This window comes from Fonsecaea monophora, assembly GCF_001642475.1.
Source record: "Fonsecaea monophora strain CBS 269.37 chromosome Unknown Scaff5, whole genome shotgun sequence".
Lineage (NCBI taxonomy): Eukaryota > Fungi > Ascomycota > Eurotiomycetes > Chaetothyriales > Herpotrichiellaceae > Fonsecaea > Fonsecaea monophora.
The window spans coordinates 668911-685194 of NW_019173936.1; the positions used below are offsets into that span (position 1 = coordinate 668911).

General features: G+C 52.9%; 7 protein-coding genes across 7 annotated transcripts; 2 read left to right on the top strand and 5 right to left on the bottom strand.

The window, feature by feature from the left end:
- Positions 1-244: 244 nt before the first annotated feature.
- Positions 245-2308, top strand: AYO21_01494 (hypothetical protein; the record flags this gene model as incomplete). Its single annotated transcript, XM_022651477.1, has 1 exon — positions 245-2308. The coding sequence occupies one exon, from the start codon at positions 245-247 to the stop codon at positions 2306-2308; it is 2064 nt and encodes a 687-aa protein (XP_022516450.1).
- A 522-nt stretch (positions 2309-2830) lies between these two features.
- On the bottom strand, positions 2831-3803 carry AYO21_01495 (hypothetical protein; the record flags this gene model as incomplete). The annotated part of the gene is made up of 2 exons (XM_022651478.1): positions 2831-3547; positions 3603-3803. 2 exons carry the CDS (start codon positions 3801-3803, stop codon positions 2831-2833), a joined length of 918 nt encoding a protein of 305 aa, XP_022516451.1.
- A 194-nt stretch (positions 3804-3997) lies between these two features.
- Positions 3998-4828, bottom strand: AYO21_01496 (hypothetical protein; the record flags this gene model as incomplete). Its single annotated transcript, XM_022651479.1, has 1 exon — positions 3998-4828. One exon carries the CDS (start codon positions 4826-4828, stop codon positions 3998-4000), a length of 831 nt encoding a protein of 276 aa, XP_022516452.1.
- Positions 4829-6180: 1352 nt separating this feature from the next.
- Positions 6181-7089, bottom strand: AYO21_01497 (hypothetical protein; the record flags this gene model as incomplete). Its single annotated transcript, XM_022651480.1, has 1 exon — positions 6181-7089. The coding sequence occupies one exon, from the start codon at positions 7087-7089 to the stop codon at positions 6181-6183; it is 909 nt and encodes a 302-aa protein (XP_022516453.1).
- Positions 7090-7225: 136 nt separating this feature from the next.
- Positions 7226-11609, bottom strand: AYO21_01498 (hypothetical protein; the record flags this gene model as incomplete). Its single annotated transcript, XM_022651481.1, has 8 exons — positions 7226-8381; positions 9156-9648; positions 9715-9979; positions 10060-10622; positions 10724-10873; positions 10941-10995; positions 11057-11247; positions 11318-11609. The coding sequence occupies 8 exons, from the start codon at positions 11607-11609 to the stop codon at positions 7226-7228; spliced, it is 3165 nt and encodes a 1054-aa protein (XP_022516454.1).
- Positions 11610-12591: 982 nt separating this feature from the next.
- Positions 12592-13401, top strand: AYO21_01499 (hypothetical protein; the record flags this gene model as incomplete). The annotated part of the gene is made up of 1 exon (XM_022651482.1): positions 12592-13401. The coding sequence occupies one exon, from the start codon at positions 12592-12594 to the stop codon at positions 13399-13401; it is 810 nt and encodes a 269-aa protein (XP_022516455.1).
- Positions 13402-13761: 360 nt separating this feature from the next.
- Positions 13762-16058, bottom strand: AYO21_01500 (hypothetical protein; the record flags this gene model as incomplete). Its single annotated transcript, XM_022651483.1, has 5 exons — positions 13762-14169; positions 14238-14307; positions 14411-15044; positions 15150-15450; positions 15588-16058. 5 exons carry the CDS (start codon positions 16056-16058, stop codon positions 13762-13764), a joined length of 1884 nt encoding a protein of 627 aa, XP_022516456.1.
- Between the last annotated feature and the right edge of the window lie 226 nt (positions 16059-16284).

The following is a 16284-nucleotide window of genomic DNA, read 5'->3' on the forward strand; positions in this document are numbered from 1 at the left end:
CCCCTGTTACCACAAGTTCCCCTCCACCTAACGGCGCCTCTCTCCATCCATCGCGGTATGGGAATTTTATTCTGGGGCGGCGTTTCTTTTCAGCTGATCCTTCAGCACTGCGCTTTCATGACCTTGTCGCTCAATTTCACCCCTTTGATCTCACCCTCGTCTCCCTACTTGTGTCGATGCTGAACCTTTCTCTTGTATTCTGCCAAATGTCCCGCTCTTGGGAACTTTCCACCCGTACCTCAAAATGGTGACCCATCCTGCCCATGTCGTGGTTTCCTCGAAGCGCACGTCCCTCGAGTCTGTCGGTGAATCCGAAACCTCCTTAGCCCGCCACTCCCGAGAACATGGCCACCGCGGGCGTCACGAGCACGACCTGGAGGCTCAGAACTCGGTTGTGGAAAACCACCCGCAACATATCCGCATCCGGGATAACACGGAACACCATCACCACGATGGAGAGGGCGCACCACATTCGCCGAACCTTCATCGCAGCGAGACCGGGGTCTCCAAATACTCGGTCAGGTCTCTGCGGAGAAGGGGTCGAGCAGAGACCAATGTTTTGTACGGCGCAGGCGAAATGGGCAGAACTACAGGATGGACTCCTGGGCAGGAGCCGGGCATAGACACCAGCGACCCTGCTCCTCCGTACAGTCTGGGTGCCGCAACACCTGCCGATGCTGCGCAAATGGAGAGATTGAACCAACGGTGTGAGATTACGGTGGTGGATTTCAGCAACGAGGCGGTTTCTACGACAGATTTGGACAATGACAACATTGAAGAATTCCTTCAGAAAGGCGCTCCAGAATGGGCTGATGTCCGGTGGATCAATGTCAATGGGCTGTCTTGGGACGTGATTCGAGTACTGGGAAACCACAAGCATCTTCACCGGTTGGCTATTGAGGATTTGTTCAATACCAAAAATCGCACAAAGGTCGACTGGTACAGTGACCATACCTACATGATCCTTCCCTTGCAGAAGCTCATCAACATCGAGGACAACGAACTCGACTACGATTCGGAAGTCGACGACAAGGAGGACTTGGAATCTGTCGATGCCGAGTCCGAATTTCGGACAAGGATCATCACAGAACGCCAGCGACGGCAACGGCAGCGGAAGCGGAAGGGCGCCATCCGGTCTTTGATTGAGGATCTGCAAAAGCCCCTGCGGAAGGAAAAGAAGAAAGAGACTCTTAGATCTCCAGATATCATAGGAGACGGAATCCAGCCCTCGAACAGTTTTAGACACTCGAGCAAAGCGGAAACGCCATGGGCACCCAGGACTATTCGCACCATGCAACGCTACCATGCCGGCCCAAACCAAGACCGAATCGAGTACATGGAGCGCCACGCTGTCCTTGGACATAAGGGTATTGGGGTCTCCATGGAACAAGTCTCCATTTTTCTTTGCGCCGACAACACTGTCATCTCCTTCTTTGAGTACTCTGCGCACGATGTACAGACACCCATCATCCGCCGGTTACAGTCTCCTGGCACAATTCTCCGCCAGTGCTCTGATGCCAGTATGCTCTGTCAAGCCATCCTTGACGCGATTATCGACCTGGCTCTCCCCGTAACAACGGCATATCAAGACGCAATCGGAGATTTGGAGCTCGACGTTCTCACCGACCCGGACATTCATCAATCTTCCACCTTGTACATCTTGACCTCGGAAATTGCGATCCTCCGCAACGCCATTGCTCCGGTAGTTCAGCTCATCGGTGCGCTGAAGGATCACAAGACCAGTGCCCAGCCTACGATGATAACTCATTCGCGTATCGCCAGTCCGGCGGCTCTCGACCAACAAAACAACGACCCTATGAACAAGGCTCCGCTTTATCATACCCAAAGCAATAACCTCCGCAAACACTCCAGCGCTCCCCTAATAGTGAGCAGCGTCGAGATTTCTCCGCTCACAGTCACCTACCTGGGAGACGTAGAGGACCATGCTCTCCTTATCCAGGATAGCTACGACCAGATGCGCCGCAACGCTGACAATCTTGTCGACTTGATCTTCAACACCGTGTCGGCATATCAAAACGAATCTATGAAACAGCTCACCATTGTGACATGCTTTTTTCTTCCTCTGACGTTTTTGACTGGATATTTTGGACAGAACTTTGCGACTTTCCCGGGTGTGACGGAGCATAGCGACGCGTTCTTCTGGGTCATTGCCACGCCCGTGTCGGTGGTGGTGTTCTTGTTATTGATGAGGGACGTCATGGTTCGCTGGCTGGGCCGGTGGGCGAACAAGGCGTTGATCGCCCGGGGCAGGAAAAGGCGGTTGGCACAGACCGGACAGCAGAGTTGAACCGTCTTTCTCGGTTGCGGGTAAGGGCATTGATTTCATTGGGATGGAGCAATTTACTAGCAGTGTTGTACAGTACAAGCTCGACATCTTTCTGTTTCTTTTGAGCGTGAGGGATCGAGCGAGCGAGCGTTGTTGGAAATAAACCTTGTACATTTTTGGCTATAATGGAACCAAATCTGGATCGAAATAAAACTTCGACTTGAACATGGGCCCCTTCACTTAAGAGGATGCCTAATCAGGCTTAGCTTGACATCAGCTCCGGTGCGCTTAGATACACCTAGACTACGCCTAGGTAACCAAGAAGAACGAGCGCCTTAAAAAAATGGTCTCTCATGCGAGCCGGGAGCGGGGGTCTAGCATTACGCACAGACAAGTCGAAAACTGGCTCACTCGTTGTAGAATCTCGTATTGCTTCAAAGCAGGAGGGGAAAGAGAAGGGAGGAGGAAGATAGAAGATGACAGGATGAGGAAGAGGAAGAAAATAGGGCGCAAGAAGCTAGAAGATACTCATGCACCATCAACTCAGAAGTCACAGACAGCAGAACATGGTTCAACGGTTGGGGGTTGCCAGCAAGTCGGTTGCGGCGGGGCCCAGAGATGTTTGATATACTCTGATTCAGCGAAGAGCCTTTCCAGAGACTCTTCGTCTGAAGAAGACAAGTTCGAAACGCTGAGACTTTTGTTGACAGGAATCTGGGAAAGTAGAGCTAGTCCAGTTTCCAGGCCCTGCGCTTCGTCTCGCTGGTTCTCTTGTATTTTCTCCAGGGAGAATCGAATGTGCGGATGTGTGATTGACGCGCTCAAATCGACGAGGTAGGCTTTAGACTCTAGGCTCTGAACCAAGATATTCGATGCGCGGAGGTCCCCGTGGGCGACTTGGGCACCATGCAAGGCCTTGAGCTTCGCGCGTATTTGATCCGCAATATCTCGACTTGGTCGGATCCGCCAGAGTGGGTGCCCATCGATCCACTCAAACAGAATACCTGGGATGTCTTGGTCGGCCGCTGAAGGAGGTCTGTTCCACGTGAAGGGATGGATTTCAAACTTCCGAGATAAATGGATTTCTGCTCTCGCTGGGATCTTTACCCAACCGTAGCAGAATGGAGTGATCTGGCCGTTGAGGCCTTGTTGGATCAGCGAGCCGTTTGCGCGGCATTCGATGAAGAAAGGGTCGAGGAGGTATCTTCGCTTCATTCCCCGGAGTCGGGACACATTCAGCTCTGGATGGTCGAACTTGAACTGTATGCGAGATTTAGTAGGGTTAAAAGAGGGAGTCTCAATGGCATCAACTTACCATCTTCAAGGCATATTGCTTGTCAGCAATACGTACTCCAAACACGTGGCCGGCGCCTCCTCCGCCCGCGTAGCTCAAGAAGCGGATTTTCTTGTCCGTCTGGTTGAAGCGCTCGAGAAGGAGAGACTCAAAGTTGTGGGGATTTGACGAAGACTGCGGTTGAGGGTCTTTATCTGGGCATGGGGAGTTGCCTGTTTCCATGGGATTTGGGCAATAAATAATCTGGCTACAGTCTGGCGGAGATTAGGAGACGCGTTGGGATGAGGGATACCGATGGCTGTTACACAGTGTAGAAGTGAGGGCGGTGAACGGACCAACACGTGACCACATGACCAACTCTCAGGATGCTTGGGGGAAGAACGACATAATAATCTGATTCAATACTTTCATTTTCTCTATGGCCACCCCCCGTTCACCTTGAGAATCTGACCGGTAATGTAACTGGACTGATCACTGAGCAAAAAGACAATGGCGTCGGCCAGTTCCTCGGGCTCACCGAACCTCTTCAGGGGAATCAGCGGATACACCTCCCTGCTCATGTCGCCTCGCTCTGCGTCGTCGAATTGCGCCTGAGAGAGCGGCGTCCGTACGCCACCAGGCGCTACGAGGTTGACGCGCACACCGTGGGGCGCGAAATCCAATGCCCAGGTCCGCGTCAGGCCCAGCACCGCGTGCTTGCTGGCCACGTAGGCACCCAGGGTTTGGAAGCCGTAGTAGGAGGCGCTGCTTCCGATGTTGACGACCGAACAGGCGCCGCTGTGGCCCGGCACCCATTTCCACGGGTAGGCAGACTTCTCTCCATTCTTTGGCTTCTTGGCCAGAATGTAGCGCAGGAGCTCGGTGCCGACGTTCCAAGTGCCCGTGAGATTGACGTCGATGGTTTTGTGAAAGGTCTCGTCGTTCTCGACGATCCCGCCGCTCGACGGACAGATCCCTGCCGAGTTGACCAGGCCGTCAATCTGTGGCGTGCGCGACAGAATGGTCTGAAACGTCTGGCTGACTGAGGGGCGGGAGGAGACGTCAACCGATGGATACGAGAACACCTTGGCTCCGGAAGCGGTGTTTCGCTTCGCTGTCGCGTCGATTGACTCGGGGAACGACGCTGCGCTGTCGAGGAGGTGCACTGTCGCCGAGCGGGCCAGGAGTTTGTGTACCGTGGCCAACCCAATGCCCGATGCGGCGCCGGTGACGATGTAGGCTCTGTTGGCGAGAGATGTTGACGCCATTTGGGAAGTCGTATAGCAGGATTTCTAAACAATAGGATCGAGAACAAAACCTACGAACTCAAAATAATTGTGAAGTGAAATAGTCAAATGGGATTTTTGTGAGTTGCTGGATATCTGGTGTAGAAATCAAAACATCTCTCAACTCTAGTCAAACTCCACAGACTAGAGAGACTGTTGTTGTCAAGACAAGGTATTGTACAAATGAGAAATAAAGGATGGACCAAGTCGGGGTTGACACAGGATGTATCCGCGACGACGGCTCTTGCGTGGGAAGATCCCGATTGACCTAGTCATACCTCATACAGAGGATATGAATGACAAAGGAGAATATTGGAAGTCCTGGGGGAGATCAGACCTGATCATCACCTCCTCTACGATGGGCTGGTACCGTAAGAACCACGTTTCAAACCTGCGAGTAAATCGACAGGTAACAAAAAAAGCCGAGACCCAGATTAGATGTGGGCCTTCATTGACATATACATTGTCATCGCCGTGACTGCCAGAAAGTCCAGAGCCCCTGTGGATTCTCTTCCACCAGGGAAGGGGTTTCGACCTTGTATGTGTCAGCACTTTCGTTTGTCATCGGTTTAAAACCTACTTGACTTGGCCCCACAGAAACCTTGCCCAATCACGCTTAATCTCAGCAAGGTACGTGACTAACTTGTTTTGGGATATCAGTCTATCGTACTGGTCTCTGAATCCTGGAGTGGAGAAAGACATTTCTTCACCCCTGGGACGGTGGCACGGTGGGTGGATGCTGTGTATTTGATGTTGATGTTCCGCAGCCAGAAGTGTCATTGTTCGTGTAAGTCAAGTACCTCGTACTAATTGTCCATAAAGGAAAATTACGCAACAAAATACAACCATGAATGGCGTGATCCACATGCCTATGACAATGTAAATGCGTTACTGCAAATCGCGGATATCAATATTCTGGAAAAGCCAGCAGGGTATGTTTCTTGCCACCGTCATCGTTGCCGCCGTTCAATCCATTAGTTTTCGTTGCAACTTTGCAGGTATCCCCGTAGAAGTTGAATTGTGTTGTGACTAAGTTTACAAGGACATGGAAAGACTCCCTAAATGCCCACTTTGAATAGGTACAGGGTCAGATACTGGGCCTATACTCCCAAGAGAAGTGAAATAATCGTCCTATGGAGGCGGTTCTGGTCCATGGCACGGACTGTTTTGCGACATCAGAGCCTCGTTCTGTCGCTACTTATTGCGTACCTAATCGAGTTCTTTCTGTGCAAAACCCATCTTCCCTGCCGCTCAGTGCGTTAAGACGCACTCCTACTCCGAGTTTGTTGGTTCAACAATCTTTTCTAGAACTGCCCGGTAGTGTTCTGCCCCTGCTATACCGACTTCTCCAGTGCCTTTTGGTATATCTGCATCGTCTGCTCCGTCATTTCGATTGGCCCATCAGGCGGGGCTGTGGGAATGCGGCACGAGCGACCTTGGGCCACGACATTCTCGTACCCGTCAAACTTGAGCTCGGGGTACTTGTCGAAGAGGGTGCGGTCGAACCGCCACGATCGACTCGCGTAGAGACGGATGTCGTGTGAGAGTTTGAGGACCGACGCCGGGGTCGTGAAGATATCGACGAGGTTGAACGGTTTGCCACCACCCGAATGCGAAGCTGAGGTCGATGATGAGGAGGCGGCGGCATGGTCGTAATCGTCTTCCTTCCCGGAGACACCCCCGGCTGGTGGCGAGCCAGCGTGCTCGCTCAGCGCAAACTCGGCATATATACCACACGGATCCTCGACATTGAGCATGCCCTCATCGGCCGACTGGTTAGCATAGTCTGCCGTGGCAGGCGCCGAACTGGGCGACCGGCCTGACTTGCTGCGGCGGCTGTTGTTGTTTTGGTTTTCAAAGGCCACGTCGATGGCGCGGAAGATGTTCCATATTCCAAAGTAAGCCCGGCCGCGTGGAGCCTGGGGCAGGATCTGAGCGAGGTCCGGCACCTCGATCACGTACGAGTTCATCATGTCGCACAGCAGTCTGTCCAGGACCACCGATTGGTTGTAGTACATGATGATCTTATCTCGCAGCTCCGAATACGGGACCCAGTCGATCACGGCCGAATGCGGGACAGAAAGTTGTAGCTCGGTTGGTTTGTAGTTTGCCCCGAGCAGGTTATACATGTCGTACGAGGGACAGATGCGCCACAGCAGGATCGGTCCAATGATTTGAGGCACTTGAGACTTGAACCACACCGAGTAGGACGACGGCCAGGCATTTTGGACAAACAGAGACATGATAGTCGAGCACGAGCGGATCAGCCTGGGAAGATGGATATTAGTCTTGACTCTGGAAGCAACACTGCGCTTGCACTTCTCAAAGAGAGGGAAGAGGGAAAGGGAGAGGAGAAAAGAGGAAAAATCGAGAAGTCTCTTACTTTTCCCTGCTTGATCCATCTGGGGCAGCATCAATCCGGCAGCGGACTTGGAGCTCTAGAGTCTCCATATGTCTCGCAAACGCAGAGGAAGGATTGTTTGGGGATAAATCCCCGCCAAACCACGGTGGGAAGTGGCCAGCAGGAAGGCTGAGGTTGGTCTGCCCAGGAACACTTTGGAGGAGCGGATCAGGACCATGCTGCTGATGCTGGTGCTGATGCTCCTGGTGCTGTCCTGCTTGCTGCAGCGATGCTCTCTGATGGACGGTGAGGTCTGGGTGACCCGGTGCAGCGGTATGGGTATGCAATGTCTGGCCGGCAACCTGCTGAGCAGTGTCAAAACTTGCCGTGGCACTGGCGCCAACAGCGGCAGGAGATGTCATCCTTGTCGCTGCGCGTGGTGAGGCAAAGGTCGTGCCATAGACTTGGAATCCCATAGGTCCCATGGGTTGTGAGTAGAATTCAAGGCTGTTAGGGTCACCAAAACCCCACTCGGGGCTTGCCGCCTGCACTGTTGCATTGGGAAGACTTCCGTTATGATTGACAAAGTGATGAGAAGGGTGTTGTTCCCCTTGGTGTGTCCCGGTTTCGGGCTGCAGGTCATCTGCCGAGCTTGGAGAAGGGTTCAATACTGGAACGTTGTCGTTTGACGTTTCGTCTGGTGGGCGAGTTTCATGCCCTGTGTCTGTTCTCTGGGAAGCTTCAGACCGAGATAAACGCTCGTTGTCATGCTCTGTGTGGTGGGGTTGCAGGTTCAGCTCGGTTAATTCTGGATACTCTGCATACTCGTCCGAGAGGTTGCCAGGGTTCAAGCCTCCGGGACTGGAGCTTTCTTCTTCGTAGGCTAGATTACTCAATGGCGACGACATGGGATTGGTGTCTTGGAGCCCTGGAGTAGAGCCCGAGTCTTCCAGCCCCTTGACGTGAAGGATCTTGCCAACCTCGGTGCCCACGGCGTGCAGCGAACATGACAGCTTCAAAATCTGCGCCCGCATCTTCAACGTGGCCGTTCGCAGATCTGCGAGCTCCTTTGACAGGGCCTTGTTCCGTGCGCTTTCCGTCTGAGTGCTCGCCTTGGATGCTTTCTCGAGGCTCTTGATGTACAGAGACTTGCGCTCCCGAAAGTGGCGTTGGGACAGACGATTCCGAATTCTCCTGCAGATGGTAAAAAAAATAATAATTCGGGTCAGTACATGTCGTGACCGCTGAAATGGTGACCAAGAATTAATTGACTGGTTGAAAGGGCTGTCCACCTTTTGGAGGCTTCATCCATGTCATCCCATCCCTCGAATGTCGCCGCCGCTTCCACCTCCACTGGTTGGTTTTCTTTTCTTCGCCTCGGCATCTTTTCGTTAGACGATGGCTTACGTGCTTGGAATGCAGAGACAAATCGTGATATAGATATATACGAGCTTCGAGTAAAGAAGAGAATCGGTAAAGTCAAGCAAGACGAGGGGGGCAAGATGGTGTGGAAGCGAGGAAGCAATCAAACAAACAGAGAATCGGCCAGAAAAAAAGGTCCCCACGATGTTTCTTCGGCAGAATCTGGGGACCCCGTGGATCAACAATCAATTTCTGGTTCCGGCGTCCGACTAGTCTTCCCTCGGTTTACCCCTCAAGTGGCCGAGTTGCTCGATCTGCCAATCACCCGGATTGGGCGTTCCTGGGCGCGAGAATCGTGTCAGAAATGGGTCTTGACACGATTCAAGCAAGTGCTAAACCTAATTGGGGATCAAGAGGATCAAGAGCTGCTATCTTGGCCCTCTGATGACCTCCCTCCCATTTTACAAGCCAGGTCTAGCCACGGATCAGCCTAAGAGACCTGGATTCTCGTTGAGCAAACTCCCTCCCCATGGTACCCTCAAATATGCTAAGATTGTGCCACCCATTCCAGTATCCAAGGCAACTCTCCAGCTCCTTGAATCCTACTCAGATGGGCGCACACTTTCCTCTTCATGTGATGCGACGTGATGCGTCTTCACATCTTCCCCGATATCCTTCTTTTCCACGTTGACCCTCAACTCGGGCCCGACCCCCCCTCGGCCATAAATCTGCTTAGGTGTGTGACCTGTCATATAGCGGTCGTAGTCCTTCATATACAGCGCCGCGAGAACGGCCACGCCACCGACAGCCAGGGCGGCGTAGTAGACGTAGGCAAATGCGTCGGCATAAGCATCCTCGGCAGCACGAGCGACAGCAACTTGTATCTCTGTGGTGATTCCCGGGACGCTGGCCAGTGCTTCGGCGGACTGAGTCTGGATCGCCTGAAAGAGTTGCACGAGCGAGGACTGGGGGAGACCGGCCTGAAGAGCGGCGCGAGTCACATATGCACCGACCTTGGCGGTGGCTTTGGAATTGAGGATCGCCACGAAGACGGCCGTGAAGACGGCGCCTGAAATCGACCGTAGACCGGAGAGCACAGCTGAGCACAAGAATTTTGTCAGGCTAATGGAGACGAGGAACAAGCATCGCGGTTAGACAAACATACCATAGACCATGCCAACATCTGCGTCCTGAGCATCAAGCTGGACCATGATTGTCGTACCTGTTTCCAGCCATCCTATCGGGAATGCGGTGAGAAATGCGAACGCAATAGCCTGGCTCTTCTGAGAGCGGTTGACCTGAGAAAGGGCGGCGGTAAAGGCGAGGCTGAATATGAGAAGTACCAAGACCTGGCGGCGCAGATGCTTAATGACGGACACCAAGGGAAATAGAATCATAATTCCACCCCAGATTCCCCATCCTATTGCTGTCTATGTGAAGGTCAGCTTGAAAGAACGATTCCCGGAGATCAAAACAAAGAGATGGAAAGGGTGGTATGCGGCGGTCGTACACTCATCCAAGCCGAAGTCTGCCAGTCTCGATTCTCAGAGCCATAGACCAGGACGACCTCTGTAAAATAGACCCGAAAAGTCTTGAGGTTAGCCAGTGACCTTGCTCTTATTTGCCAGTGTGATTGCAGAGATGTTGTCCACTTACGTTGAGGCCAAATGACATTCAGGGCGATGTACATGGCTCCCGCGGCCATGGAGACAATGTTCAGACAAACGTAGCCTCGTATATCTTTGAACAGGGTCATGTCGACAATCGGGTTGGGGCTCGGTGTATATACCTCGTATATGACGAAAATGATGAGTGTGACCCCTCCAGTAATTAGTAGGCCGAGGATGCGCCCTGATGTCCACGGCTGAGGGTTGCCGCCCCAGGAAACTCCGAGGATGAATAGAGTGAGGCCCGCAACGAGCAGAAAGAGACCAAAATGGTCCATGCGCTTGAATTCTCGCCGTCGAGAGCGATGACCACCGTGGAGTTGATCAAAGGTCGGGGGGTGGTAGACCAGGATCTGGATAATCCAACCGGAGCCTGTGCGAGAGGAGGTCAGAAGATCGTATTCGCCTGGCATCTTCAAGAGCAGCCTGCGATCGAGAGGCGTGGGAGTAGAAGACGATCAGCCACTCGATCTATGCTGCACTGGCCTCTGAATCCTTTCCACTCACCAACCAAGATAAGGTAAATATAGTAGATCCACCGCCAGCTTCTTGTCTCGACAAGCGCACGAGCGATATAAGCTGCCAATCCGGTGGATATGACCATGGGGATCAGCATCATGAACACGGCCAGAAACTTATATCGGTGAGGTAACAGCTCTATCGATGAGTCGGTCAGCAAATCTTTCAACAGAGCCAAGGCCGCAAATGGGTTGATATTATTTACCTCCAGTAAAGAGGCTCTGCGAAGAATGAACCCCAGATGCGAGACCAATGATAACCTGTAGATATAAAGACATGTCAGAGCAAATAATGTTACAACAGGGAAGAAGAGAGACACACGTTCGCCCCGATCAGGGTGTTCATATTCTTTGCCGTGCAGGCCACGATCCCTCCGATTATCGCGAGTGCTCCAGCACCGAGCACAAAATTACGTCTTCCAAACTTATCCGAAACACGTCCTGTGATCAACAAACTGATGGCGTTGCATAATGTCCATACGATGGAAAAGAGGCTCATGTCATTGCTCGGGCCTGTGGCTTTGTGTCAGACTCCAGATCCAGAGAAGGGTCAAACGGGGAATGAGCAAGGCAGTTCACGCACCGATGTCTAGATTGATGAATGTCAGGACCGACGCTGGAACGGCAAAGCCAAAATACGACGAGACCACGGTCAGAGACATTGAGACCATGGTGCCGACCAAGGGAATGCTGGTGAAGTATTCTCGTGGCAACTCCTCCACCTCCTTGGCTAGGAGGTTTGCGATCCTGATGTCCTCCTGATATTCCTCATCATGTCGATCGCGAGGTTTGGCAAGATGGAGAGCATGGTGGTGGTGGTGTTGACCATCGTCAGGATGATGATGTACCTCAGATTCGCTGATTGTATCAGCCATGACGGGACCAAAAAGTCAGTGGGCTCAAGTTGTATACAGCGTAAAATGGGTGAATTATTGTTCGATAGTCTCTCCATCCCTAGCCCAGCAGGCAAATATATCTATCCATATGTCGTACAAGACTCTACCCAATATTCTGGCCCAACTATCGACGAGTCGAGTCCTGACTAGTCTGCAAACGGACAAACATCAAGCACATTATCGGAACTCTGTCATTTCTCTGTCATTCTTTATGTGGTTCAACCATGACAAATGCTACCGCCCTCCTGATTTTTCTGTCGGTATCCGAGTCAACATCCCCCGGGTGAATGCCCCATATACCCCGGAGAATGATCCGACTCGAGTCAGGCCAAGGCCGGGGTAGCGGAACAAGGACTTGCATACATGAGGATAACTGGGCCAGGGCCAAATAAGGCAAGGCGGCGTGGGGTTTGTTGTTTGACAAAACATAGGGACAGTCAGAGAATGGGCAGGTACTTCACGCTAGCCTGTCTTGGACGCAGATTTGTCTGCAATACGAGATGTCTGAATGAGTGCCTGAACTATGGCTTCTTGAAGAAATTAGACCAAGTTCTACTTTGAGAATGTTCCCTTCCGTGCTGTTCATCATTCGATATGACGAGGCATTATTACTGTCACATGGTCGAGGCTGGTTTACCTTCCCTACCAGGACGGCTTATCCACTAATTATTACTTAGTTAGATATAGCCTGATTCAAGTTAATACGACTCTCTAGGCTAGTAAAGCCCTGTTTTTCTTGCTCCGATCCCAATAGGTATGGTCAAACCACACAACCATGTAGATAAATCCGGTCGAGTATGCCAATGATGGAGGTCCCAGCTTCTTCGCTTTCCGATCCCAATCAGTATAGTCGAACCACAAAACTATATAGATAAAAATCCCAGCCTTTTCGCGCCTTCTCTGATCCATTCCTAACAAAGACACCATCACCCACACAACATCTCCCAGTGGAGGGAAACCAATGGAATCGCTGACTGGCAAGACTTACATTGTGACGGGGGCTGGATCTGGCATCGGACTGGAGACGGTTCGAAAGCTGGTCAATGCCTCGGCCATCGTCCATGCAGTAGACTTGGTCGCCACCCCTCCACCCGACTACAAGGAGTGGCAGCAGCAGCAGCAGCGACAGCAAGGGCAGGTACACTTCCACGGGTCCGTCGACGTCAGCTCCCGCGTCGCCGTGACGAAGCTGTACGACGCCATCCGGGCAATCTCTCCACGCATCGACGGACTGGTGAACAGCGCCGGTGTCTGTCCCGGCGGCGACGGCTACTTGCAGAGCGATGAGACCTACGACCTGACCATGCGTGTCAACGTGACAGGGACATGGAACGTCACGACGGCTCTCCTGGCCCTTGTGGACCAAGAGTCGCCCAACAGGGGCCGAGACGGTCCAGCCCCGGCCACCACGCGCGCCAGCATCGTGAACCTGGGCTCCAGCGCGTCTTTGTGCCCTTGGCCCACGCTCGCCGCATACACGGCCAGCAAGCACGCCGTGCTCGGGCTCACGCGGTCTTGGAGCCACGACTGGGCTCACAAGGGGGTGCGTGTCAACATGGTCGCCCCGGGAGGCACGGACACGCCGCTGGCCAGGGCACAGTTGGCCGACGGTGCAGGGAGGGGAGAGGCCCTCACGGCCGGATTGGCCCTCATCCCGTTCGGAAGACTGGGTCGCCCCGAAGAACAGGCCGACGCCATCGTCTTCCTGCTGAGTGAAGCGGCGTCGTACATTACCGGCCAAGTTTTGCCCGTCAACGGTGGCTTTCCCTGATTTATGTCAGTTTGGACAGAGTCATGACTGCAATGGCAAAGGAGAGACTTGTACAGCGGATTCATACACGTGCCGGGACTTATCAAACACCTGTGGACATCAAAATAGCATGTGTAACTCATGAAGTGTGTAACTCATCAAGGTGGACAGATGAATAAACAGAAGAATTGTCCGGAGTAGAAACATTGTCACGTAAATGAGGTCGATAAGCTAATATATGTGCTGGAGGACATGTACACCGTCTCTATAATCCTCGCGATATCAGTCTGCTATCCTTCCGCGCGTCCTCATGGGGAGAGATCATCTTCTGAAGGTGTCGACCTTTATAAATAGATCCAAAGTCAATACTGTCTTGCTTCTTCAATTCGCAGACACCTGCTGCTGCAGAAAGACTGCCGTGGTGGCCCTCTCCTGTTCCAAGTCGCGATTGCGGGCATTTTCTTCCTCGAATCTCAACCTCTCTTTTTCACCCTGTTCGCGTTTCTCCTGCTCCTTCTTTCTTCTCTTCTCCTCGGCGATCTCGATCGGATTCTCAACAGGGACATACGAGTCGAGATACTCGGTGGTGCCCTCCATCTCGATCTGGCGCCGGGAGAGGCCGTTGCCGAGCCATTCAAACAGCTCGCCCTTGACCTCCGGGCGCAGTTCGAAGTCAAAGTCCTCCCAGCGCGGGTTTTCAAACACGAAACTCCCGTGCAGTTGAGAGCCCGGCCAGATGGCCAAGAGACGGCCCTCGGGGCTGTTCTTGTGTCTCCACCACGCGCGGCACTGGTTTGTGGCACTATCAGAAAGCAGTCACACAATATCGAACACACGGACAGTTTTAGTTTACTCACATTGGCCGCGAAGATGGTGGGCTTGAAGTACCGATCGGCATATCTGCCGAATGATTTGATGGCCTCTCTCCTGAACGTAGGAAAAGCGGAGTGGTTTCAAGGTTAGCACAGGTCTTGGTCTCTAGAAATGACAAGAAAAAAAGAAGATACAAGGGATTCTGGGGAAGACGTACTTGGGAAGCATGCTCTTGTACCACTCTCGCTGGAGTTTTTGGATGCACTTGATCATGTACTTGGCCTCGTTTTCCAAGAACGGCACCGCGGACCCCAGCCCTGGTCCGCCGTTGGGGCCCAAGAAAATGAAGTAGTTGGGCATGTTCTCGGGTGCCATGGACAGGTATGCTTCAGGAATGTCGTCCCATTGGTCCCGGAGCTGGGCACCACCTTTGCCAACCACGGGGAAATGCACCTTGTAGACACCGTCAAAGCCGGTCGCGCAGATTATCGTGTCGACGGGCCTCTTGGTCCCGTCATCAGTTTCAATCCCATCACTATACACTTGCTTGATCGGGGTTGAAATGAAAGACACATTGTCCTCGACCAGCGCCTCGAGGTACCCCGGCCCGGGGGTCAAGCGACGACAGCCCGGCGGGAAGTCGGGGACCAACTGCTCGTAGATCTCTGGTTTCTTGGCCAGTTTGGTCTTCATGTGCTCCTTGCAAAAGTCCCAGAGGACCTGCATCCCCTCGGTGTTTTGGTAGAGGGCCTCGACGGGTCGATGAAGGATATTCTCAATCTGTTTCCGGTACTCGATGTACTCCTCTGGGTTCTTCTTGAACCGCTCGAGATCCGCAGCGGGCGTTATTGCTGTGAGGAAGCAAGTATATATTTGTCAGTGCTCAAGACGTTCCGGCATATTGAAGCCTTTAAGAAAAAGCGAAAAGGGGGATATTGTCGACGTGGGTAACCTACGGTCACCATTTCTTTCCATGAGGCCTTCGCCGCCAATCCCAGCTGGTGGAATCCACGTCTTGCCTTTCATGTAGTGATCGACGTGGGCCGCTTTGGGCTGGATCTTAGGGAGGATCTGGATGCCGCTGGAACCCCCTCCGATCAACGCCACCCTTTTGCCGGTGAGATCGTAGCTGGGGTCATAATGGGCGGAATGGAACATGTCGCCCTTGAAGTCTTGTAGTCCTGCGATGGCCGGCCACTTCCATTGGTTCAGGATGCCGACCGCAGAGCAAACCACGTCGGCTGTATCCACAAACTCCTACACGTCACGGGTTTTTGGAAGGTCAGAAATGCCCCCGGTTCCTGTGAAGAAGAAAAAGAGAAAGAGTGAAAGAGAGAAGAAAACAAGGCTGGGTTAGAAATTTTGCAGATATGCAGTGTCACCCGCATACTTACCTGTCCTGTCTCTGCATCCTTGAGCCTCACGTACCATTTGCCCTCCTGGTCGTTCCACTCGGCGCTCACCACCTCTTTCTTGAACTTCATGTATTTCAGCGCGTCGTACTTGGTGGCCACGCGCTTGAGGTAAGCCTCGATCTCGGCGCCGGGGGCATAGTAGCTGCTCCACTCTGGATTGTGTTCGAAGGTGAAACTGTAGGCGTGCGAGGGAATGTCGCACGCGATGCCCGGGTAGTTGTTCTCGAACCACGTGCCCCCTAGGTCGGCGTTCTTCTCGTAGATGGTCAAGGTCAGGTTCTCGATGGCCCGTGGGAAGAAGATGCCGGCGATGATGCCCGACATGCCTGCCCCGATCACAATCACCTTCATGGGCCGCGGCTTGTCGACCGGTCGGGTTGCGAAATCCAAGGGGTCTACGTTGTCGAAGAACCCTGGCCCGCCCTTCATCTGTTTCTTGAAGGCGTACATCTTTTCCCTCCACTTCGTGCCCCTGGGTGTGAGAGAGTGTGTGTACGTGTATATGTGTGTTCCGGTGCGGTTTGGTGTTTGGTACTTGACAGGGGAAGGTAACTTATAACTCTGCGCCTAGTGAAATGGACCCTCAGTAGGTACAACAGATATATATTTCCACCCTGCGCCACTGCTGCTTGCTATGCAATGTACATATACCCTCTTCCATAGGTAGAACTACTTG